At 43.2% G+C, this 26,422-nt stretch overlaps 1 protein-coding gene across 5 annotated transcripts in view; it reads right to left on the reverse strand.

The window, feature by feature from the left end:
• The window catches only part of si:ch211-26b3.4 (connector enhancer of kinase suppressor of ras 2), a 63,260-nt gene that overhangs the window by 6,140 nt on the left and 30,698 nt on the right, over window positions 1-26,422 (reverse strand). For 2 of the 5 annotated variants that reach the window (XR_003213747.1, XM_019345862.2), the window contains exons 9-22: window positions 24,039-24,185; window positions 18,506-18,633; window positions 18,177-18,388; window positions 16,101-16,187; window positions 15,082-15,290; window positions 9,654-9,691; window positions 9,503-9,545; window positions 5,820-5,868; window positions 5,333-5,505; window positions 4,356-4,429; window positions 4,148-4,219; window positions 2,036-2,106; window positions 1,830-1,930; window positions 550-1,147 (exon numbers count right to left, since the gene is read on the reverse strand). Coding sequence is in view for 4 of the 5 variants with exons in the window: in XM_019345862.2 (XP_019201407.1) it covers window positions 550-1,147; window positions 1,830-1,930; window positions 2,036-2,106; window positions 4,148-4,219; window positions 4,356-4,429; window positions 5,333-5,505; window positions 5,820-5,868; window positions 9,503-9,545; window positions 9,654-9,691; window positions 15,082-15,290; window positions 16,101-16,187; window positions 18,177-18,388; window positions 18,506-18,633; window positions 24,039-24,185 (2,002 nt within the window). In the remaining variant the exon portion in view is untranslated. The remainder of the gene's footprint in view (window positions 1-549; window positions 1,148-1,829; window positions 1,931-2,035; window positions 2,107-4,147; window positions 4,220-4,355; window positions 4,430-5,332; window positions 5,506-5,819; window positions 5,869-9,502; window positions 9,546-9,653; window positions 9,692-15,081; window positions 15,291-16,100; window positions 16,188-18,176; window positions 18,389-18,505; window positions 18,634-24,038; window positions 24,186-26,422) is intronic. The other 3 variants (XM_025898040.1, XM_025898042.1, XM_025898041.1) reach the window with 3 other exon arrangements.

Genomic DNA, 26,422 nt, shown 5'->3' on the forward strand with positions numbered 1-26,422 from the left:
CATAGTTGAGCCTGAAAAGTCAGTGATTGCATACTAATCATTAAATTAAACTGAGTCAGACATATTAATTTCCCTCTGGGATCAATAAAGTTATTCTTCTTATTGTTAATGACTGAGCTGACGTTTACTACATATTTTGACCTATGTAAATATGGGTGGGAGGATAAAAACAAACACAGGACTAAGATTAATAGTTATATACAAAACAACACCGTAAACTTGTGATCAATTTTACATCATTTTGTGTCTCAATTCCTATAAAATACTCAGAATTTATGCACTACTTAAAGTTCCTTAAAATATAATTATTTCTTTATCATCATTACTTCTTTATCTCCTGTGAATAGTTGCTATAAATAGCTGAATTGTTACCCGATTACTTTAGATAAATATAATTGTATTATTCAGAAAACATAAAGCGAAATTACATTTAATTCTAGTCTACGTCGTGGGCTGTGTTATAAAGAGCTTTATTTACTTTAACTTAAATACATGATAGTAATATTTTCATACAACACTAGGAAAATATTAACCCTGTAACTTTCTTACCCTCCTCACCCTCAAGCATATCTGCAGCCTGCTCTTCTGCCTCCTCGTCTTCACTCCTCTCCTCCATGTGAGCAGAGGTGTGCAGCAGCTTTCCTGGCATCGGGTCCCTGTTCCTGGGGAGACTCTGGCTCCGCTGCTTGTGGGAGCGTCTGTGTGTGTGGCTGTGTGTGTACGGCCCCCGCTCCAGAGGGAAGGGCCCGTCCCGTTCTCTGTCCCTCTCTGCGGCGTGGTGTCTCCGTACGGGCAGCGTGGCCTGCCTGCGTCTCTCTGGGGACATGCCCTGTCTGCCCAGCCCTCCGTAGAACCCCATTTCTCCAGCCATGCTCCCCATTAAGCCGCCATACTCACTCTCCCCCGGTGCTGTCTGGAGGAAGTGCAGCCCTGCGCTGGTCAGAGGGGTCTCAATGAGGTCCTGCCAGGAGCGACGTTCACGATGGGAAGAGCGGCAGCCGGATGAGTGGGTACTGGTGCTGCCTGTGCCAGTGCCCATGCCCATGCCGTCTCCACGCTGGTCCTCGGCAGAGGAGTGGGAGTGTGTGGACTCGCTGGAGAAATGCCGACCATGCTTAGGCTCCGGGAACGGGCTAGAAGAATTAACCTGTGGAGGGAGAGGGGAGGTGGAAGAGACCATCTGTGGAGGAATGGGGGAGGTGGAGGCACTCATCGGTGGGGGGAGTGGGGATGGAGTGGAGCGCATGAGGCTCATGGAGCTCACTGAGCGGGGCAACTGGTCATAACTGTGGAGGAGGTTAGCCTGAACGGATCAAGAGTAAGAGAAGTGAGCAGGGATAGATAAAAGTGGTGAAGAGTGAAAGGTGAGCACAGATACAAGGAAACAGTGACCCGCAAGACGAGGAGGAGGAGGTGTGCAAGGGTGGAGAGAGGACAGGAGAAGGACAGAAAGAGAGCAAAAGATGAGAATAAAAAAGCAATGAGATGGAGTAATCCAAGAATGACTGACATGAGCATTGTGTGGCTCAGCTGAGATATTAATGACACCAGTGCCACTGGATTTTAATTCTCTGAGTAACATCAGAGCAGTGATGTAATGAGCATGTGCATGACGCCACCTAGAGGTCAGACTGAGTACAAGTTCTGGCAGCAGAACACAGAGAAGTGATGGTCTTGGCTGCTTACAGAAGCCGTTAGGCTCACACTCTGATGTTTTATTAATGCCGAGCTCTGGCCTACGCAGATCTGAAAACTGTGGGGCTTTTAAGAATCAAATATTCTATCAGAATGAAACATTGCAAAGGAGTGTAGTTGAGTGTGTTACTTACCGATGGTGTGCGATGGTAAGTATCACAGAGGGATGAAGGTCCCTCCTGTTTGAGTGTCATCGAGCCATCGACGTCGTCTTGATCGCTCTCGCTCCAATAGTCTGACGTGACGATAAATACACATGCACATACAAAATTGTGTTAGATACACACACACACACACAAAGTTTGAGGGAATCCTTTCTTGTCTAGCCCATCCACCTCACCTTCATCAGGGCGAGGCACCTTATCATCTGGTGTGTATCCAATAGCAGCTAGACCCAGCCGGTTCATCCACCTACAGGAAACAAGGAAATTTAAAGGTGAGTAACAAAAACAGAGTGAAGCAAGGCATCAAAGGATAGATGAGAATACGTGTAGACAAGATGATGAGAAGGAAGGATGGGTTATACTTGGTAAATGGTAGGTGATGAATAAGAAAAACTTTCACTCTAAATAATTTAAGTTGTTTCTCTTAACAGCTGATGTCTGTCTAACTGACTCTATCCCCCCCAAAGAGAGGAGAAAGGCTCTGAGATAATTAATGAGATGGAGGCAGAAATAGAGAGAGACAAGAGAGAAAAACAGCCATTCTCTCTGAAGAGTGAGTCTCGGATGCTGTTTGCCTCCACGCTCCTGTCTGTCTCCACACAGATCCCACCTCGTCCCGTGTCTCTCTACAGTCACCTAATAATAAAGTTGTGACTAAGAATAGAGTCTCCGACTTTGCAAGAACAGGAAACCTGTCAAACTACAGTAAGTAGGGCCTCCAACAGGAAATCACACACGCATTACATTTTTAAATTAAAAACAAAAAACCCCTCATGAACAAAAAAAGCAGCAACCCCTGCAGTTAGTGGTGTGGCCACTTGGGGTATACTTCAAAGGTAAATAAATATCCATATACTTTTATTTTCAATATTTACAGAAAAAATGCCTTAAAGTTATTGATTGTTTTTGCTGCTAGGTGTCACTGTAGCAAGGTCACTGAACTGGACCTGTGCTTTTTAATTTTCTGACAAAGAATGGCTTTATACATGGTTAACTGTGCTAATAGCATGTTCAATCTCCATTTAAAAAAAAATGTGTTTTATGTATTTTGTTTCTATAAATGAAATCCTAATTTATTTGTTATTTATAGCACAGTTGTACAGTACGTTAGCACTAATTAGCAAGTATCTGTCGGCGCAAAGCACCCATTCAGCATGCAGATGCTAACCGACTGGCTAGCGTTAGCTGATAGCTTAGCGCTCTCATGTAAATGTGGTGATTTCTATCTAAATAAAAAATAAAAAAAGACCAAAACACAAGGTATCACCAGCAAAAATGCTAAACTTTGAAACATTTTAAACAAGCCTTCTTTAACCAGTTGTTGAAATCATGTTAATTATGCTTTTATATTTGTTTGTTTTTTTCGTTTTTCTGCTAATAGCTCATATAGCTATTACTTACACCTACCACATATTAATCCTCATATAAAAATAGTTCCTCACAATCCAATATTTTCCTCTTCTTTGATAAAAAATGTAGTGCCAATCTTTATTCAGCCCTTTTTAATAACACATTTGCCACCAACCATTTGTTATGAAATGCACTATGTTCAAAGCTTTGGAATAAGTGTCACAAAACATTTAGATATTATTGAGGAACAATGTCTCTATTGATGTGGTTTTTATCTTGGCTAGTTTTCAGTTTTCAGGTGTGGATACTGGAATGAATGGTTGTCTGCCACTGGGTTAGCCCTGTGATAGACTGGCCTCTCATCCAGCAACCCTGAATTAGATTTGCGGTTAAGACGGATATGTGGATGCATTCCCCAGGGAAACAGAAACCTTTTAGGACTTTGTGAACCACAACGAAGAATCAGGATCTAAATTTAGCTTCGCTGTAAGTGCTAAAAAATGCTAACACCCACCTTTTCACACATAATCTCCAAGAAAATGCGTGAAACAACACTTTCACACAGGAACCCTCCAGATGAAGTATGGAAGTCAAATATAGCTGATTAATTACTGTCTTCCAATTATCTCCCCATGTCATTGAGGAGAGGTGTGGATAATTAGAGCTCATCAGATAGCACTCCTGCAAATGTATCTCTACAATCTATCTCTTGCAAGCACACACGACACACACACACAAGAGCATTTAACAAAGGAGGGCCAAGTTCATGCCTTATTCATGCTTAGTTGTGTTGGTGAGTTGTTGCCTGTGTAAACTTGATTTACTCCATTAAAATATTCATTAAAAGACACATGATGTCCCCTGTCTCTGACGTTGGTCCACATTTAAAGAAACAAACCCAAAACATCAGAAACTTGTATATATTCACAGAAACTCACCTGTTCATTTCCTCAAGACAATCTGTGGCGAAGAAGAAGCTCTTGATTTTCGGATGACAGGCTTTGAAGGCACTGCAGTCAGTCAGGGAGAAGAAGGACTGATTAGCGTTTTTGCGTGTGCGCAGTGGGTTTGTGCGCGCTCACGTTGTGTGGGTGAGCGCACATGTGCTTGATTAGTAATTTTTGGCGACATGTGAGAGACACTCACAATTTCCGTCTGCACTCTATGGCTCGGTCTATTCTGAACTCAGGGAGGCTGATGAAGCCCTCAGCCTTCTCATCCTGCAGGCAGAGACAGATGGAGAGTGGTGGTACATCATCAACACACAGAACAAAATGTCATGCATACCAATTTTATTTGGGATAGTAAGACTCTAGTCAAGCATATGAAAACAACATATGTTGTTTACATTGGCTGGGATAAAGTCCTTTTCCCACTTAACATTAAAAAGACAAGCTATGACTATCATAGCCAGAACATGGAGATAAAATCTTCTGCAAAAACAAACTCATCCACTGTTAATTTCATCTCGATGAGATCTTTGGTTTCAAAATATTTCACATATACACTAACTGATCAATTTATTAGGTACACAACCACATGACAGCAACTCTGTTCATGTAGGCATGTAGGCATGGTCAAGACAGCCTGCTGAAGTTCATTTAAGTGACTCATTTAAACTGATTTAGGTGACTTTGACCATGGCATGGTTGTTGGTGCAAAACCACTAATCTGCTGGTTCTATAGCCAAAACTACACAACGCAGCCAAATGAAAGGAAGTAAGATGATGTCTTGTCAAATGTTTGTCTGAAACAGACAGTGGAGATGTGAAACTGATTTGGGCACAAACAGAACCTCATAAATAAGAAAAAAAAAGCCTCAAAATTGAAGAGAAAATTATTAACAATCATATCCTGTAGCACTCATTGCTATATGCTATTAATAATGCCTCATATGGTGTTTTTGTTTTTTTTATTCAAAAAACTAATTTGGTCTCTAATTCGAAAGAGAGCCATTATAGTCATTTGAAATCTAATAATGTATCTGTATTAGACACTGTATTACACTTCATATGTGCACTGGTGGAGTTTTGTGTTGAAACTGTGACATCTAGCTGGTGTTCATTAGTTCTGGCAACAATAAGCACGCCAAAATTGCTGTGTTTTTGAATGTGATGCCTTACGTTTTGGTTGGTGTACCAGTAGAGACAAGACTCTTTGAGGATAAACCAGTACTTCCTCCATTTTTGGGTGAAGTAGCCTTTAGCGTCCTTCTTTTTCCATAGCCAGCCTTCACAGTCACCGTGGCCGAGATCCTTACAGGAGATTCTCCTTCGACTGGCACTAGTGAGGGAACCTAGCGAGGGAGAAGAAAGACCGAGAATCCTGAAGGTCTGACAGTGAAAATAAGTACGCTGTGTTTGCTAACATGTAATCAGTAGTTGAAGTTGCTAATGCTAACAAATGAAATCCAAATGTTAGGAGTCTATTCTTTATCTCTGGGAGAATTTTAATCCCTGTCATTATCTCACAGTGATGAGTGATCATGTCGGGAGTTTAGACACATTTTCAGGGTAAATCAGTGGAGCCTCAAATGCTCCCATACATGCAGCACTGCAGTGTGTTACTGTGAAGATGCTACACTGGAAAATAAAAGAGAAAAGTACCTACCTTTACTTCTCTTTTTGGTTTTCGTTCTTAGGGAGGTGTAATGGAAAGACTAGATGGGGAGAAAAGAAAGATATTAGAGAGAAAGTCTTTGGTTGTATAAAGGATGTACCACACAGCTAAGCGGCTAGCTCACACCGCAATGTTTAGCTGATTTTTTCAAAATTTCATCAGGCACACTCCAAAGAGGATTACAGGCACAGAGCACAAGGCTAAACCTACCAGAGAGCAGGAAGTGACCTACAATCAGTAATAACCTGTGTGCCAAAGAGGTCAGGGCTGCTCTTCTTTTAGACTTTTAGTAATGTAATAAAATACAAGTCTAACTCCAAAAAAGTTGGGATCTTGTATAAAATGTAAAAGCGGATTGGAGCGATTTGCAAGTCTCATAAATATATGTTTTAATCACCACAGAGCATAGGAAACATATCAAATGTTTAAATGTAGCTATTTTACTATCGAATGAAAAATATGAACTCATTTTGAATTTGAAGGCAGCAACACATCTCAAAAAAAGTTGGGATGGAGGCAGCAAGAAGACTGGAAAAGTAAATGGTACTCAAAAAAGAAACAGCTGGAGGAAGTTTTTGCAACTATTTGGGTTCATTGGTAACAGGTCGGTAACATTATTGGGTCTAAAAAGAGCATGTTAGACAGGCAGAAGATGGGCAGAGGTTCACAAATCTGCAAAAACCTAAGTCTAAAACTTGTGGAGCAATATCAGAATAATGTTCCTCAACGTACAAGACTTTGAATATCTCACAGTCTACTATACATAATATCCTCAAAAGATTTAAAGAGTCTGAAGAAATCTGTGCACAAGGGGCAACACCAAAAATACATATTAGATGGGTGTGACATGATCCTGTCATAGATATCCCTGCATGCACTTCCAAAAATCAGTGTCTACAAACAAAGTTAAAAGTCTGTATAGGAAGAAACTGTATGTGAACATGATGCTGTGTTCTCTGAGCTGAAGAGACGGGACCATCCAGCTTGGTATCAGCGTTCAGTTCAAAAGCCGGCATCTCTGGTGGTATGGGGTAAGTGCTTATGGAATTGGCAGCTTGAGCAAGGCACCATCAATGCTGAGAAGCATGTACGGCAACATGCATGTTTCAGCATCTTAGATGACGTCTTTTTCAGGGAAGGCCTTCCATATTTCAGCAAGATGATGCTAAGCTGCTTACTGGATTTCTTACAACTGGCCCGCCTGCAAACCAGACCTGAACTAACTGAAAATATAAAATATGACAAAGGAGACCGAGGACTGTGGAGCAGCTAGAATCCTAAATCACACCAGACGACCTTTGCCAAAAAAGGAATGTTTTTCTACTATGGTACATTTTCTCCTTTTAAACATTTGGTATGTTTTCAGTTTTCTATTGTGAATAAAATATGAGTTTATGACAATTTCAAATTCCTAAATTATGTTTTTATTTTACACTGCACCACAGCTTTTTTTTTTAAAATTGGGGTTGTACAACAACAGTAGATATTCTTCAGACTTTATTAAAATGTATACCGGATAGAAATGACCCTCTGTTTTTCTTGTGTTGACAGTAATGTGTCTACTCTTGTAAATGAAGTTGCTAACATGACATTTACTGAACAATAGCACCTGTGACCAGTTATAAAGTCATTTAGTAATATGTCATGCACAGCAATATCGAAAACCAGCTGACAAAAGCTTCCAGACTTAAGGCTATATGGGATAAAACACCTGCTGAACTGTGTGTTTAAGGGAGCCCCTTATAGCTTAATATTGTAACTTTTTATATGCGAGTACAAAAGTTTTTACTTCTTAGTGACTTAGATTGAGAAAACTTTAATAACACCTGCTGCTCTCTGGCAGCAGCACCATGCCCTCCCTTGTTTTAAATGCACTTTAAAACAACACGCAGCAACACTACACATGAGCGGGAGGAGGGAGGTATGGGGTCTTCACACACCCCGTTCTCTGCTAGCCATCGGGGCGGGGGGCTGGGAGGAGGTGTTGGCTGTCCGATTGGCCTCCCTGCTGCTGCGGAGCCTGGGGCGGTCTGCTTGCCTCCACCCCGGGGGAAAGGGTAACATCTCTTGGGTCTGGGTGCCGTTTCCCCCTCTGGGGGCGAGGGTACCTGGACCCGGGGTATAGAGTATGTTTGGGGAGTGTGATTGTGTGTACATGTCCATTTATGTCTATCCTTACGTTGGGTGAGTGCTGAGTGTTTGTATATGTGTGCATGAGGGTGGGAATGCATGTTTGTGTCTATATGTCAGGTCGGGTCTTAGACTCCACCTCTCTGGGAATATCTCAGGCCCTCCAAAGTGTGGAGGCCTATCTCCCCTCACCACACTCCCTGCCGGTGACTGATGCCCTCAGGGGTCGGTGAATTGGTGGTTCTTGGTGTCCGGGGCTGGGCGCTCAGGTATGTACCAGCTCACTCCCGGGGGCTACTTGGCGGGGCCTGGCGCCTGTTGCTTAGTCAGGCCTCTTCCGGGGCGCGGGGGGCCCTCGGGCCTCCGGCCTCTGGGCCTGCGGCTCGGTTCAGTGCCCTTTCTCACTGTCCCTCTTCCTTCTGTTTTTCTTTTCCTTCCTCTCTTTCTTTCTCCCTTTCCTATCCCCCAGTCATGTCTGTCCCGTCTGTAACAACTGAAAATAAAATAAAATAAATAACAACAACAAAGGTCGATCAAATGGACCAATACAGCAAGGCCATGATGATCCATTTGGCAAAATAAATCCATTGGGTATCCTTGTTGGTCTTCAGACAACAATTCTGACCACTAAAGAACCAAATGGGACAGGCATTTGGTTCTTTTCTAAACCAGACAGAAACAGCAGCAATCCAAAGTCATCTCCCAGAGCTATGATACCAGTCTAGTGCACGTCAGTAGCTGCAAACCATGATTTGCTTAGAGTAAAATGCAATTCTTTTATATATCTGTGCATTCCATCACCCGAGTCCAAGTATGACACCAGTGGCTAGACTACTGCCTTGAGAATAAATGAGTTTTTTGCTCTTTTGGTTGTGATCCTTGGATGTTTGTACCTCTGGCCCAAACTCTGAAGCTCAGAGGAGTTGGACTTTATCCATGCATCCATTTGTCCCTCTCAGTCAGGCTCAGTCAGGTATAGGTGTTTAAGGTCAGCCTGCTGCACCCAAATGATTTTCCCACAAGAGTTTTCTACATTAGAAAAAGTGTATATCAAAGAAGCTAATGCGAGTTTTGGTGATAGCATTAGCACTAACACAAATGAACAAGCCTGGCAGCTATTTGTTTGTCTGTTTACAGTCAAACAAGGTTAGTCACTGTACACGACAACTCATGTTGCTTCAGAGAAAAGGCTGGGGCTAATGACTAAAGCAGCTCCCTGTGCCACAGTAACCTGAAAATGGAAACCAATTCAACTTACCCGACTGTTATCTTTTTATTCAATTATAGAAGTGCTAAATTGATTTAATCTCAGAAATCTCTCCTGCTCCTGTCTGGCTGTATGTTCAGCGATTAAGACATAATCGATCTCCATGTAACAGCGAGATGCGGTTGCTAGGAGATTGTTGATGTAACTGTCGCTTCATTAAAATGGTGCCGGAGTCAGAATCAGTATACTGAAGGCAGCGCTGCTTGAAAAATCCCATCATAATAAAGCATGTTAAGAAATATAAAGCCAGTCCCCTCTGCACTGTCTTCCCCCTCACCTTCCTCATGGAGGCGGCTCCCGAGCTTCCTGAGCCCGAGTACCTGCAAGAAGGCACAGAGCTGAAAGTCAGCGCAAACGACTCTCACAACCTCTTCCACCAATCACAAGCAAGCGGTGAAAACGCCGAACAACCACGGACACAAACTCACCTGTCTGTTGTGTCTGCCCTCAGTGTGTCTGCACCTCTCTGAAAAAGAAAAACAATCACTAAATAACCTCTGAAACCTTCCATAATTCTGCACGCATGTATACGCTGCACTGTATAAATGAAAGAATAACAGCTAAAATGAAAACACCACAGTTACTAGACTCTATAACGTGAGGATCACAGCAAAGCTGAGGATCAAGACTCATCAGCACTGCACTGCCTTTTTTTTACTGAATTGTTTTATGTTGCAGTCAAGTCTGCAGGCAAACTATTTGTGGCTAACTGCAGTGTTACGAGAATTGCTCCCAATTATAACACCACAAACATAATGACCTGAAGGGGGAGAGTGTCCCAGTAATATAATAGATATATGCTCCTGAAAAGTGACATTTTGCATTAGAAGCCACTTTGTTGTAACCACTGTAAATATGTTTTGATCCTAAAAATGTTATACTCTTAGGCCACTAAAGTAGGATTTAGATTTTTTACTTAAGCAATGGATTGGGTTCATAAGTATTTGGACAGTAATGCTAATTTTGTAATTTTGCTTCATGCACCACTGCAGACGATTTTTAATGAAAATACCAAACAATTATTAAAGTGCAGACTTTGCTAGGCCTTTACTGCAGACACTTTAAGTTGTTGCCATCATTGAAGGATGTCACATTTCTTTACCTTGTGAATCTCTTGGGTTGCCTTTGCAGTACGCTCGCTATTTGCACCGTGAAGTGCTGCCTGATCAGTTTTGCAGCACTCGACTGATTATGAGGAGAGAGTGCAGCCCTGCGCACTTAACAATTCATCCCGTTGTTTCTATGAGACGTCACATCATCAATAAACACTAGTCCGGGTCACTGGTGTCCATACACGCCCATGCCATAAAATTGCCTACACCATGTTAGACGAAGGATGTGGTCAAACTCTTTTAGGTGTTCTCTTAGATGTGTAATCAGTGGTTCTCTTGACAATCAATGCATCTCTTGATTGTAGACTTTGGCAATGACACTCCTTCCTCCTCGAGAGTCTTCTTGACTTGGTTAGAGGTCGTGAAGCTGTTTTTCCAACCAAGTAAAGAAATCTCCAGTCTTTAGTTGTCTCCTGTGTTGTCCAATGCATTCCTTATATTAAAGAATAACCAGACTGTACTAGAAGCTTTTTCCCATCTCCCTAAATAGTTATTTTTTTTCAGCCCAATAAGGCCCTCCTTCATGTGCATTAACATCTCTCTGTACCTAAATACCCCTTGAACACATACCATCAATATTAATCTATAATTTGCCTAATTTTTTATAGAATAATGAAGGAAGATCATCTGGCTGCAAAATCCCTTGTCAGTGAATTGCCCAAATACTTCTAAGCTTCTGAAAATGGAGGTCTGTGTGTAAAAATGTCTGTAATTTCTGAACAGTTAATACAGTACTTTTGTAAAAACCCCTTGAAATAAAGTTGAAAGATACACTTCAACCACATTTAGCCTGTTGGATTTAAAATTCAGTAGAGAGGCAAAATTACAAAAATTGTGACAATGCCAAACACGTATGGACCCAACTATAAAAATCTAGTTGCAGCTCAGTGAATTCAGTTGTGGTGTCCTTTAAAAACATTTTTTTTTTAAATCCATTATCACAAAATATTCTTCTTAAACAAATGGGACTACTTGTGCAGCTTTCTGTGCTCAAGGGATCCTCAGATCCTGAGCCACAGTGCGAAGAGATCATTAGGAGCATTTGTTGCTGGAGAGCAGGGGCTCAGTCGGGGTTTCATTATCTCATAATCCTTGCAGGCTTCCAGGAGATTTTGCAACACAAGTACAGTTGCACATTCTTTTGCTAGCATTATACACTGCACATCTTACAGTACATGATATTAAGAATACTTCACCCGTATGGGCAATCTAACAGCACGCACTGTAAAAAAAAAATGTGCAAAAACTAGAAAACAAAAAAGAGAAACTAAAATAAATCTTCTAAATGTCTGCCGTTCAGTTTGTGTGACATTTGCCAAACTGTTGCTATGATAGAAACGAATCAGACAGAGGAAATGAGACAGACAAAACCCACGGGTCATTTAGGTTAGCATATGCTTGTTAGTGCAGGATGGTATACTTCATGTCCCACCAAACAGGTATGACTCACCACCGCGAGAAACACGCAGCCGAGAGGGTTAGAGAGGGCCGGTGTGAGCTAAGCTGTTAGCTCGCCGTGTGGTGTGCGTGTTTGTGTTTGCGTGCGTGGTGTTTTAAGCACAGTCTGTCAGTTGCGCTTGTAATTGGTCTAGCTGATGCTGAGTCATACACCTACTCACAGGGATACGTGCTCCTGTGTGTGCGCACGGGAGTGTGTGTGTTTATTCAGAATAAACTCCTATTTAGACCCAGGCGTGTCTGAGGAGATGGGGGATATTAGGATGAGTTAGGATGAGTCGTGAGATGGCTACCCTGCATACAAATGCCCTCCTTGTATGCTCGTTTGTTTTGCGCGTAGCCGCGTGCGCGTGAGCTTGTTGCGCACGGGAGAAACATATGAGCTATGGAGGGGAGTGCTTCGGTGTCACTGTCTTTCTCGTCATCGGCGATGCTGACGGCCGTGCAATAACACTTATCATTCTCGCTCTCCTCTGTGTCCTCTACCTGACAAATGCACACAAACACAACCGACAGCATGTGAGAAGGTGCGAACACCGCGATCTTTCCTACAGCCACCGGCAGGTCCCTTCTCAGAGGCCCAGATGCTTCTGATGATAAGAACAAGCAATTGTAGTTATGACTTAATGCTTTTGATCAGCTTTGTGACGTGTTATTCACTAATAATAAAGCTTCAGTTACACTCAGTAGTTCCTCTAAAGATTTTTCATTTACATCTTTGAGTTTTACTGTTTTTTAATCTGATTTATTTTTCTGCTTCGCTTCTGAAACTCTTTTCTGTTTCTCCAAACTCTTGTTGCTTATTGTCTGATCATTTTAGCACTTGATAATTAATTTCCAGACATAGCTGATATTTGATATTAAGGAGAAAGGTTTGGCTAGAAATATACAGGCATTAAAGTTCAAGAAAATTAAGGTAAAATGTGACAATACAGTTGTCGGTGTTTCAATGCTTTTCTTAGTCCTAGTCTAGTCCTAAGACCAGTAAATCCTAACGATGGTGTAAACCAGGGGTGGGGCAACTCCAGGCCTCGAGGGCCGGTGTCCTGCAGGTTTTGATGTGTCCTTGATCCAACACAGCTGATTTAAATGGCTAAATTACCTCCTCAACATGTCTTGAAGTTCTCCAGAGGCCTGGTAATGAACTAATCATTTGATTCAGGTGTGCTGACCCAGGGTGAGATCTAAAACCTGCAGTTCCCCACCCCTGGTGTAAACCTTTAAATGTGTGTCTATCAGTAGTTTGGTGTTTAAAAATGGCTCAATAATCTTAAACAGCTGAGCACTGTAGTCTGAAAAAAATTAGTAAAACAAAGTAAATAACATATTTATTAGGAAATGTTCAAACTTGAATAATACACTGATCAGGCATAACATTCTGACCACCTGCCTAATAATGTGTTGGTCGAGGCATGGACTCCACTAGACCCCTGAAACGGTGCTGTAGTGTCTGGCACCAAGATGTTAGCAACAGACTGTAAAACTCCTGTAGGGCCTTCGTGGATCATGAAGGGTGGACCCACAGATGCTCGATTTGATTGAGATCGGTGGAATTTGGAGGCCAAGTCAACATCTCGAACTCGTTGTGCTCCTCAAACCATTCCTGGACTATTCCTGCTTTGCGGCGGGGCGTGTTATCCTGCTGAAAGAGGCCACAGCCTTTAGGGAATACAGTTTCCATGAAAGGGTGTTTATGGTCTGCAACAATGCTCAGGTAGGTGGTATGTGTTAAAGTAACATCCACATGGATGGCAGGACCCAAGATTTCCCAGCAGAACATTACTCAAAGCATCGTCCTTGTTGGGTCTGTGTTTCCACAGGCCCCGCTAGTTTAGAGACTTATTCCTCATAAAGAACACAAGACAAAACGGAACATCTTCAACCGGTTTTCAACTAGCTAACGAGGGAAGCTTTGGTCAGAACCAGGCAGTGGAGCATAATCCTCATCACCTGTCTCTAGCCCAAATCCTTCAAAGAGTAGCTGTCCTCGTAGCCTTTTTATTGACATGACAGTTACAGTACACATCACAGCACAAGCACCTCCCCTCATAAAACCCCCCTTGGTTACAAAGACAAGGCACTGTGTGTGTGTGTGTGTGTGTGTGTGTGTGTGTGTGTGTGTAAGCATGTGCAAGAACTTGTGTGTGTGTGTGTGTGTGTATGTGAGAATGTGTGTGTGTGTGTCATGGGGGTGCGTTTGTGTGACCTCCTGATCACAACTGTTTCTAACAACATCCTTGGTCATAAAGGGGGTAATCTCCCCCACACCCAATATATGGTTCAATTTTCCATTTCTCTGTGGTCCAGTTCTGATGCTCACGTGCCCTCACGTGTTGTTGTCTGTCGGTGTTGGACAACAACAAACTGTGATGCTCTGTGCGCACCTTTCTATCAGTACCAAGCCTTTCTCCTCCATGGTTAATGTCAGACATCAAATACATCTGGAAATTAATTATCAAGTACTCATATGATGAGGAGATGAATCTTATGCATCAAGCAAAAAGAGGATGGGGAAACAGAAAATCAAGAATCAAGTCAGAAATATAATTGCTTGTTACTTTTTGAACAATAACTGCTACTTTTGTCGATGATAGACCAACGCTGGTTAGCAGTGGAGCAACGGAAGGCCTTGGGTTCGAATCCACTGGCCGGCTCGGGCCTGAGTTTCTTCCCCCAGTCCACAGATAAGTGGTGATTGTAACGTGGCCCTAGGTGTAGATGTGAGGATGAATGGTTTTCCATCTCTGTGTGCCTCTTGCTCCTTGCCAGGTTCGTTAGGCTCCAACACCATTTAATTTAGTTTTGAAAAGATAATGTTTTCTTGAATGCAGGTTCCTTAAACCCTGAAGCTCTTTGTGTTTTGAGCATGCTGTTTTAAGATGTGTAAATGTGTTTTGGCATCCTCATCTTCAACTGACACGATCTGGGTGACAGCACGTGTTGCTCCAAAAATTCTGTATACGTCCAGGATTAATGGTCCCTTCACAGATGTGCATGCTACCCGTGTCATGCATTCATTAATGCCTACCCATGCCATCAGATGCTGGCTTTTGAATTTTGTGCTGACAGCAAAGTGGACTTCCCCTCTCTTTGGCTCCTTTATGTGTTCTCCATATGACTACAAGGCTCTATCAAGAATCTCAGTCTAAATTGGTTTGACCATGGGACAGTTGTTTCACTTGGACTCAGTCTGTTTTAAAAAAGCTTGTGTCCTGATAAAGGTGGACATAACATACTTGCCCTGTATTTAAAGGCAACAATAAACTTTCAAAACTAATGTACTTACAGGCAAAGCTTCAGGTGGCTGGTCTAGGCGCAGGGTGGAGGACAGCATGGAGGGGCTGATGGGAAAGCTAGGGCTGCTGGGATTACGGCTCTTACGTCGAGAGCGTCTGGTGGAATCCCGGCGGCTTTCTCTGCTCGGACCCTCGGGTTCTTCCTCGATCACCAGGATCTTGTCGTCACTAAGGTAGCGCAGGAGGGAGTTGTCTGAATCTGTATGGAAGAGGAGGGGGATTGAAGGGACACGGACATTAGATGATGGACAGGATCGATAGATTGGATGACAGTAAGAGGAAAACCGCAGAGGGGGGGGGAGATAGCATATAAGAGTCAAGGGAGAAGCCCTGAGCAGAGCGGAACCAGACAAGACTGAATAGACCCTTACAGATAAAAACCCAACAGAAAAGGATAAAAGTGCCTCAGAGCTGTTGCATCTGATATGGCGCCACAGCTGGGGACATACATCTAATCTGTCTGCAGTGATTATGTTGATTTGGGAGGCACCACAACAACTAAATCTTGTTGGTCACAGAAAGTTTTATACTGCTTTGGCTCCAGATAGACAATGCATCTTACCTAATTTGCTTCTTATCCGAACACTTAAATATTAGAAAACGAAAAAGTTACAGAGAGAATGAGAAGGAGAGGGAGAAGGGCAAAACCCCAACATTTGTATTGTGCTTTAATATTATTCATAGACTCTCTGATGGCAGAGTTGTGGATCCCCAGCTGAATACAAATCGAGTCTTGCCGCAAAAAAAGGTGAAGCTGGGTAAAATCGGGAACATTGAAATATTCACATTTCCAGGGCAGCTGTATAAATGCAGTCGCTTTGCATTTATGTTCGTTTTTCACCCTGTCAGATACATACCTGGTAGATATGTATCCTCACACAACCACACCACCATGGATAACCAGAAGATGAGCTGAAATGTGTTGAGCTGAGTATGAAGCAAAGCACCAGTCTGAACAGTGTGTGTGAGAGCTGTGCTTCAGCATGTATAGGTGTTTGTGTGTGTGTACCTCGGCTCCCTCTCTTGCCCATGCTGGGTTCCTTGGCCTCGGCCATCCAGTTATATTCGGGAGGCATGGAAACGGGTCTGAGGTCACCTGGAAGTACCAATCATCAATCAGATAGTCTGCTATGGGGGAGGAACTGGGGGTGGGGTGTTTTGCAGGACGCAGCGACTGAGAGACAGAGTGGGACACAGCTGGTGGGGCAGACAGGTGGGAGCGAAGGTGTGTGCAGGTAGGGGGTTAGGCAGACTCTCGGGGGACTTACACAGCTTGCAAGGCGAGTGTCAAGTAAGGCCTCGTAATTAGGCTGAATTTATATTTTGTTGTCACTTAATTGCATTCGTATTTCATCAAAGCTTGACGTTGTCTTGAGTCCCTCATTTCTTTATATTTTGCTTCCAAGGAGTCAGACTTTTGCGCAATTTTTTAAAGGGGTCTTGAGCAATAGTTCTCCAGCCTTTCTTGAGGTCTATCAAAGTTTTTCTTAGGACTTTGGCTGCTTTGTCAATCATTTGCAGTCCAGTACTAATACCTGAAAATGTGCCAGATCCTTGCTGCCAATGCCAAACTATGTTGGCCACAAATATTCTGTGACCAACACAACCCTGCTGGGTGACTCACGATGCCATCTCACAAAGTGTGGGGCCAAGCTGGTGGCCATCATGAGGAGGAGGTCTCAGGCGTTTGTGCCTGTGTTTGGTTTATCCACAGCTACTGAGGCCCCCCTTTGTTAAACAAATAAACTGTTAAATTGCCACTATCTCAGACTTTAATCATCCAATCCAAGAAACGACACCAAACGAGAATCAGTAGCAGAATAAACTGTTTCCCCGTTTAAGGGGTAATAAACATGTTTCATAATGGTATAAGATTTATTGTCATCCACTGAAAAATCGTAGAAACTCAGCTATATTCAGCGGCAGATATTCCAGGATGTATTCCAGAAGGCTGGGTTTATAGCTTTACATGTCACTTTGCACAACCTGTGCATAACAAGGCAAAAAACCACAAGGATGCTCCTGGTTGTGCTTGAAACCTTGGGGTCTAACCGAACAGCTAACAGGTCTTTAAGTAGTATCACAGGTCACTTTCTTTCACCAGTGATGATCCCTGAGAGAAGTGAGCTCAGTTTGAAGCAAAAATTTGATGTTTCCTTCCTGCAAAAATCGAGGTCCACAGTGAGATCACAAAGTCAGTGCAGAAGAGACAAAACAAGCAGCGATCTAAAAATAGCAGCAGCACTGAAAGTGGCCCAGAGGTGCACGAGAAGATGACTTTGAAAGGGAAACTGATTAAATTCAAATCAGGTATGTTGTCTGTTCATAATGCCATGGTCCTGCAACTTCATTTAGCAGTCCCCTCTCTTTGCCTTTGGAGGTATAGAAAATGCTAGCATATTCCACTATAGTAGAGATATCCATGCTAGCATGTTAGCTGCTATTGATATTGCTAAAGTTTATACTGTTGCAGTCATGTCTGACATTACTTGACATGACAGGTATTTTTTTAACCCATCATTTCTTTTTCAGCCACCATCCTGGTGAAAATGTGCCATGCTGTTTTGCCTGGCACAAAACGACACATGAAACATACGAGGACAATCATTCTTGCATATGTAGTTTCATTTTGCCACTGTGCTCTCAGACTGCCTCGCTAAAGAGATGATAAAGAAACGTTGCCTTCTGATTCAGCTTCGATGACCCTCATCCTGCATGCCATATAGCTGTGCCTGAATAAACTCAGAGGAAGGGTGCATTACAGGATGCTTTGGAAGTGATCTGGAACGAGGGTGGACACAGGTGGTGGGGCAGACAGGGAGCTGGAGACAGTTTATTTGGATTGACCGTTTGGCGTGTGATTTTGTTTTGCTTTTGGCACATGTGTACGCCGGAAAATGACACAAAGGAGCAGAGCCATGAGGCGGGTGATGAACAAACATATAAGGAGGAGCTCTGAGAGAATGGTGAAAAGAAAAGGTGAGAGAACTTGTGGGAGAAAGCGTGATTTTTTTTCCCATTACAAACACAGACCCAGAGCCATTCCTGCTCCATCCAAGCCGCCTGGTCACGCTCGACCTCTTACCGTGGGTAGGGGTCTTGTCTCGCCGACGAACCCCCGTATTGCGACCCCTGTCATAGTCAGGTCCCGGCGGTCCGTCTCCTTCCAGCAAGGAGAAGTACTGACCGCTGTCCTGGTCCAGGTAGTAACTGACCGCCTCTGAACCTTTAGAGCCCGACTGGGAGCTAACGCTGTAGCGGCTGATGTCGTCACATGACATCAGACCCATCTCCTCCCTGGGGAGAGACAGCGCAGCTTGTCATCACCGCTGTCATGAGCGCACTCATCATCGTCGTATCATAATAATCAATATAATGGTCATCATCAGGCATCTGCCTGTGTGTGAGGCTGACCTGGTGCTATAGAGTCCGGAAACAGGGGAGAGGATATAGACGTCCTGCATGCTCGGTGCATCCATTTTGGACATGCCCAAAGTTCCACCGGGTGTAGGTGAGGTGCTGGTGGGGCTGGTTGGGACCGGCTGAAGAGAGAGAACAGAGAGAAAGGACGAGAGTCTTTAATGGGCGGATGGTGAGGGATCTCAGAGCACAACCTGCAGTAAGTGAGCATTAGATCTTTCCCTGCTTCACAGAAAAACAAACAAGCACACAGTTTACGGTCCTACAAGGGAATGGAGCCTTTTATTTGTGATATCCTGCTCGCGCTGCACCTGGCATTTGTTTTAAGAGCGAATCACAAACAAGAGAGTTATCTCCACACCGCTGTCATGTCGCCTATGTTGTTTTTTCCCTTTTTTAAATACCTGCCTATCCCAAGTTCAGTCACTTCACCATCCTGTCATTTTGTCTCAAGCCTCTTCGTTCACAGGCCTCTCCACGTCTGTTCCCATGACAACCCCTCCTTCTCCCATGCTCTCTTTGCTCTTCCTCGGTTCTCACCCCTCTGTAAATCCCTCCCTGCATCCCGTGCCACAAGAAAAAGCAGGGACAGAGGGAAAGTAGTGTAGTCTTCTACCTATGCTTGACTCAAGGACACCCATTTGTCACGGGGTCCTCCGTGAGGACAGGATGCCTCGCCTTGGGGTCCTCCGTGAGGACAGGATGCCTCGCCTCTGATGTCACTGCGACTCAGTCCAAGTTTTTAAACGAATTATATTAATTCTCAGACGAAACAGCCGGGGGTGGCAAACGCTTAGCTCGTGCCGTCACCCCTCCACCCCCGAGCAAGAGGTTTACAGATTTTGAAAAATGAAGTGTTTTACTGTCGGAGGAGTACGCTCCATTTTAGACGGAGACGACGCAAGTGAAGACAGAATGGATAAACAGATACGAAGCCGGAGCAACGGCAAAGTGGGCAGTGCTCTCATTACGAAAGTCCGTGGTTTCATCATTTCATCAGCAGCGCATTAATCAAATTCATTTCATATTCCAAACTTTCCATCCTCTCCTCTCCCCTCCCTCGCCTCTATCCCCCAGGCTGCCTCTGTCTTCCTCTTCTCTCTCCCGCACAGCCCTCCACTCATAAAGGCAGCTTACAGTAAGGCGGCTTCATGATAAATAATGAAGGCGAGCTGGAAAGAGAACGACATGAGAGAGCAAATGAAATAGGACAAAGAGAGAAAGGGAAAGAGTGCTAGAGTGAGAGAGAGCAAGAGAGACAAAGAGGGAAAGAGGTGGGGGAGCTGTGCAGTTTGGTGACTCGAACTGAGTCTGAAAACAGTAATTTAGTGATTACAGCCCACTGCTCCCTGCATGGGAAAGGGATTGGGGGTAGAAGTGGGGAGCGATGGGAGTAACGCAGCAGGAGAAATTCTAGTCTGTTAAAACAACACTTAAAGCATTTGACCCCCGCTGTGTCCACTCTAGACTACCTAAGAATCTACCACTAAAACCTTTCCCAGACCAATTTTCCTCAGCCCACACACACACACACACACACACACACACACACACTTGACAAAGTAAAGGCCTTAAACGTTTAAGAATGTTCCAAAAAGGAGAATTATTAAATTTAATGTTTTGCCATTTCTGGGATTCTTTTACTGAGTTAAGTTCACTGAGCCTCTAATTTTCAAGTCACAATAGGCCTTATCCACTGCAGACAATTTGGTGTGTTAGAGTATAAAAAGCGTCCTTGTTTCACAGGAAGTCGTGCCGTTATGAGGCTATGCAACTCAGTTCATCCAGGATGTTAAACACTGCTGCGCTGCCTGATATGCCAGAGTGTCGTTTCCTGCCTGTTCCTTGGTTGTAGACAAGTTTTTTAAAAAAGTGCTAATATAGTAAAATGTGACACCAAGCAGTTCTTTACAGTGAGACTGTGGAACTGGCCCAAAACAGGTGACGCCCACACTGGCACAAAAAGACACCTTGTGTGTAATTTTTGATATTACACACTTTAATGAAATGGCAGTATTTGACCAGGCTGAAGTGTCAGGAAAGTCACCTTTGGTGTATCAAAATAACAACAAAATCCCATTGAATAAAGTGATATAATGTCATATTCAACTCAATTCAGTTTTATTTATATAGATGCTTCATATTGTAAGGTAAAGATCCTACAATAATAGAGAGAAAACCCCAACAATCATATGACCCCCTGTGAGCAAGCACTTGGCGACAGTGGGAAGGAAAAACTCCTGTTCTGTTCGATCAGCACATTAAACATGATTTGACTAGAACTAAACTGTCATCACACCTTCACATTTTCCACATGATGTGTAAATATCACACAAGTAATTTGTGTTCTTGATAACAATCAGTATGTTGACATACGTGAAATGTGCAGCAATTCTTTCACACCCACTCAGACGAGATAATGAGTGTTGCTGTGATCCGACTTTCCTCAGGTGCAGCTTTCAGGTCAAAAATAAATGTGGTATTTTAAAGGTTTGGGGGTTTACACGTGCTAACCGTTGGGGGTAAGGGGAGGAAGACAGGACAAAAGACACGATGTGGAAGAGAGTCAGAGGTGAATAATAACTAAAGATTAAATGCAAAGTTGTGTATGAACACACAGACAATCAAATGAGGTGATGGCTGGATAACCCACCGTGTCAAAAAGCTCAAATGGATCCGTTTTTTTGGGATGTGGTGGACAGGATGTGCATGAATCTGCTGCAAACGTTTTAAGCTATCATGTCAGTATGGCCCAATATCCCCCGAGTATTAGCAAAGTGTACATAATGAAGTGGCCAGTGACTATATTTAAAGCAAGCCCATGTGGAAAAAAAAGAAATGGCATATACCGATGTGTCAAATTAACAGTGTGACATTTGGGGAAATGTAATTATTTGGTTTAATGCCTCTAGTTAGATGAAGAGATTGATACCACCCTCATATGACTGCACTGAGTATGAAACTAGGAGCTGAAAACACAACACAGCACAATAACAGACCAAAAGAACGACCTGTGATTATTTAAAAAAAAAAAAATCAATAAGCTCCCTCGCACTCAGCTAGCCAATCAATTAATAGCTTAACTGCCAATACATGTTGCCCAAAATAGCAGGTTTTTATCAAGAGTAATGATTTATATGTCTGAGCATGTAAGAGATTTATGAAAGCAGGGTCACAGACAACGTGAGGCGCATGTGTGACCTGTGACGTGGATGCTCTCAGTAACACATACATGTTGCAGCAGCCCAGAAGACATTCATGCAAGAATGCATGCATGCGGTATGCATCATCATGGTAATCCTCGTGTTCTCTTTTAAAACCCTTTCACAGCGTCAATGTAATGACAGTGAATCATCAAATTGCTTTTACTCCTTCCTGCTGCTCACATACTGGCATACACATAGAAAGAAAGAGAGAGCAAAGGAGAGAGATATGTCATTATTTAGGAGAATAAAAGACGTTGCCATGGCAGGATTTCGGGAGCTTGGAATCACATGATAACATGCCGAGATAAATTGTTTCCTTTGTGGATTCGGTTATAATCCAGCTGTACATTTGCCACATTTCAGCTAAACTTCGCAGCCCGTACAATTCATCCTCCAAAATTGAGCTCAGAGGTGCGAGTGCGCATGTCTTCTCTATGTGTGTTTGATTTGGAAGCGTTCATGTACAGTAATGCATCCAAAAACCAGCGCTTACAGAGTGCAGTGACCCAGTTCCCTCGCCTCTCAAAGGAGCAACGGGTCTGATAACGGGAATCATCTCTCCGCATGCGTGCACAAACACGTACAGTAACACACTTGCTCCGACACCCAGATGGACAAGCGTGCATGCGGCCAAGCTCAGCAATGTGCGCACACCCACCTCTCTTCACCGCACACACACACATGCTCACACACAAACAGGCTGTTTAGCAAGATATTTTGGATTCAGTGAATTATCTCTAGTATTTGCTGAGTAGCAGCTCTTGTTTCAGAGCCAGTGGAGCTGCCTGTAGTTGCTTATGAATAATTAAGAGCTCCGGTCTTTCTGAGAGAGAACAAAACTAAAACACTCCTTTCTTCTCTTCTCCAGCAGATATCTCTGCGCTCTGATCTGGGCCCCTCATGGCACGTTTATGTCTAAGCAGTCCATCAGAGTAGAATTCCCACAATCCCCTGCCCATGCATAAATATAACAATAAGCTCCTGATGACAACTCGGGGGCTGTGATAACAAGGCAGCAACCTGGAAACGAGAAGAGTCTTATACCTTGTTTTAATGAAGTTGATCACTATTGCACAGTTTCAATAGGTTCTACCCAGAAGCTGCAAGTTCTGCATAAACAAACACTTGCATGCACGCCAATATGCTCACAGTCATGTAGAAAACACAGAATGAAAAAAAGGAGCATTACAAAAAATACAAACAAACAAAAGAAACCCTCAAAAAGCCAAAGTGCAGCTGAACACTGAGCAGAGATCAAAGCATACATGTAGCATGTAAATGAATTAGCCTGACGCTGAGATAAAAATAGCAGTCGTGCAACACAGGAGCTTGACAAAACATTCGGCGCTTCAGAGAGCACTCAGGCAGCATCAGACTAGCCCTCGCCTCACCCCTCCGTCCGTCTCGGCACAGCTTGTTCTTTCTGTGCGCCTAAATTGCTCAGTGATATTTCTGGGCGGCGAGTGACAGATTAACAAAGTATTTGCCCTTAAGTGAAATGTGTACAACCACTATGAGCTGCAAGACTTCAAACAGGCGTTCCACCTTTAAGATCTACAGTACATTAAAAATTTACTCGCCTTTGAAAACGAGACGTTCTCTGGGGCAAAGGTTGAATGAATCGGGACTAAAGTCTCAATAAATCTGAATGTGAGCAGGAGGGGAATGGGATGGGGCCCCCTCGGGTGACCTTTCGTTACCTAAACTCTTTCTCTCTAGCATAAAACTTTAGGCCACGTTGCGCTATTTACATCCTTCACACAAGATCGAAATAAAGTACAGATTTAATTAGGTAGTTTCCCCTTCACTGCTATGATTTTTTAGCATTATTGCTGTTTAATAAAAAAAGCAAGCCTTCTGTATGCCTAAATTCTCTTCAGGTTGAGCATTAGCTGCCTACGCATTTGTGAATGGCTTTGAGCGGTGCCAGCAGTGTGGCAAATGGTAAAAAAGATTTCTCAAATGCTCAACGGGAGGACTGATACAAGGTCAATCAGGGAATAAGTTTCTTTTAAAACAATATTCGTTTAAAATGCCAGGAGCAGAATGCAGAGTGTGGGCAGTAAAAACAAGAGTGAGAGTGAGTCAAAGATGGAAGTACTACACAGGTTACTACATGAGAATTTACACTGTAGCTATCGAGTGTGCTGATAAGGATGCATGAGACTAAACAGAAGGGGAGTAATACAAGTCTAGATGTCCAATTATTAATTTCTGACATCCCTGTTCAAATTTTAGTCACAGTAATTCTTCAAACTGAGTCTGTTTGTCCAGTCAGCATGCGAGGCATTAATGCGTCTGTGAGTTGTGCTGGTGTTTACCTGCAAGCCCAGTGGTTTCCAGCGGACGTTCCTGAGCAGAGCTGGCGTGGAGCTCAGGGTGTTCTGGGGCCTTTTCTTCAGCGTGAGGATGACTCCACATGGGTCCTCTCTTAGAGCATTCACCAGGTTCTTCAGCTGCCAGCCCACCTGAGAAGCACACATACCAGGCTACCGAAACGACTGCTGCAAACTGCTGCACACAATGAATCAGGCTCAGCTGCATCTGCTGTGGAAAACCACCATGCACAGCAGCAGATATATGGCGGACTGCTGCTGCAAACCACCACACACATGCTTCTGATACTGCTTGTCCAAAACAGTGTATGTTTCTAGGACATATTATACCTTCTTTTTTTCACAGACAGAGAGTAATAGTAGTATTAAAGAAATTATTAGAAAAGCCACTGGAGCAGCTCTAATATACAGCTTAGACAAACCAGCATCCTATGAGGAACTTCTGTTTTAAATGCATAATAGATAGATAACATCACTGCCAGCCATTTCCATTCATGTTATACACAAATATTCCCTACAAAGATAGGATTATCTAACATGCTAACTTCACACCTACCTAAACAGTACCTGCTAGCTTTCAAAATATCACCTGCTTTCAATCTTTGTATGTCTGTCTTGTAAGATTTGTTAATGTGATTGGGCAAAATTGGCACTACAGCATGTAAAAATATAATATAAGCTCTGGCGGACTTGGTTCTATGGTAGGTCTTAAAGGGTTAATGCGATTGGGCAAAATTGGTTAGTTGGCACACAGTGATGGACAGCTAAGTTTATTTTTCACTAGTGCCTGCCCTTATCCGAAAACGTTCCAAGCATGATTTCCAAGCCAAGTCGACTTTCAGTCCGTTTTCTTCAGCACTCAGTGTCACAGGGTTGCTGGAGCCTATGCCAGCTGTCATAAGGCAAAAGGCAGGGTTGCCAGTTTGTGGCAGGGCAAACAAATTGAGACAGAAAACCTTTTACAGTCACATTCACACCTACGGCCAATTTAGAATCCCCAATTAACCCAATATGCTTTTTTTTTAAACTGTGGGAGCAAGTCAGATTGCCTGGAAAGAACCCACAGGTGTGCATGTAATACCGTCTATAATAAACCTCTAATTTGCCATTTCTGAAACTAGTTACCAAATTAGTTTAGAGTTTGCTATTTAACTCAAAGCTAAAATTTGATGTAGTCTAATACAAGCACGTCTAACCTAAAAGGGAAAAATGTTCAGATTTAATAGTGGCAAACATACAAGCTGCAACACAGAGTGTTTGAATGCTAAACTTTGTAGCCTTAAGCAGAGCAAAAAACTGACCACTGTGGCCCCACTGGTCTAAAAGAAGTGTCATATTTAAATAGAGGGTTGCTTAGTCAGTATAGTTAGGCCTAAGGAATGCAGAGAAGAGAGAGAAAAAGGAGCGCTGACTGCAGCAATTCTGGCCGGCCTGTCTCCAGAGCTCGAAGCAGTCGTCAGGCCATTGATTGGCTACACTGGTCTCAGCCACTGTAAGCGTCCGCAGAGGCCACATACACTCGCATGCACACTCAGCCACACACACACAGAGACAGAGCTGCTCTGACCTTATTCCTGACATAATGATGACCTGCCTGTAGCGTCCACTTTCCCCCTCTGCAGTTCAGAGCTCTGAGTTCAGTCAGTGTTCAAATGCAGGAAGAGCCTGGGTCAAAGTGAGTTACTGCTGTCTGTTCTCTCCTGCCACTTAAACCAAAAAGGGGTTATTCCTGGACACACTAGAACTGGTGCCATTCATCTGTGCTGTAATTTACCAATGTGAACTGTTGAGCTCAAGCTCAAATCCTTGTGCGAGGGGTAAGGACATTCATCAAACTGAAGTGTGGAAACAAATAGTTCCTGTCATCAAAACACCTTCAAGCATCTAAAGCTAGCTTTGAATCTCTGGTCAGATTTTAAATCTTGTTTATTAATCAGATTTGATACAGATTTGATACATTAATCAGATTTGAAATAAAAGTCGACTCGTTTTAGACAAAGCTTTAAACAGCTGCGTACGCTCACAGAACATTTACCATTTAAGCATGTTGGCCTCTTTTATGGTAGGAAAACTTCAACATGTTGGGACATTCTGTCCAAAGCTTTTCATGCTTGGCTGCTGAGCTGACTGCTAGCAAACTGTCTGTTTAGCAGTTGAAGTGACAACCACACAACAATTAGCCAAGCTTAGTGTAATCACTTGGGAAATGGTGGAAACAGGTAGCTCAAATCTGGCAAAATGTACAAAAAACTACAAAAAACTTTGTACCAGTGCTTCTGAAGTTTAACAATTAGTGCAATATCTTGTTTGTTGAAGCAAACATTGCCCCCACCTCACTTAGCTATGCTAAGCTAATCCTGCCGTGTCTG

The sequence above is a fragment of the Oreochromis niloticus genome, linkage group LG2 (genome assembly GCF_001858045.2).
Source record: "Oreochromis niloticus isolate F11D_XX linkage group LG2, O_niloticus_UMD_NMBU, whole genome shotgun sequence".
Lineage (NCBI taxonomy): Eukaryota > Metazoa > Chordata > Actinopteri > Cichliformes > Cichlidae > Oreochromis > Oreochromis niloticus.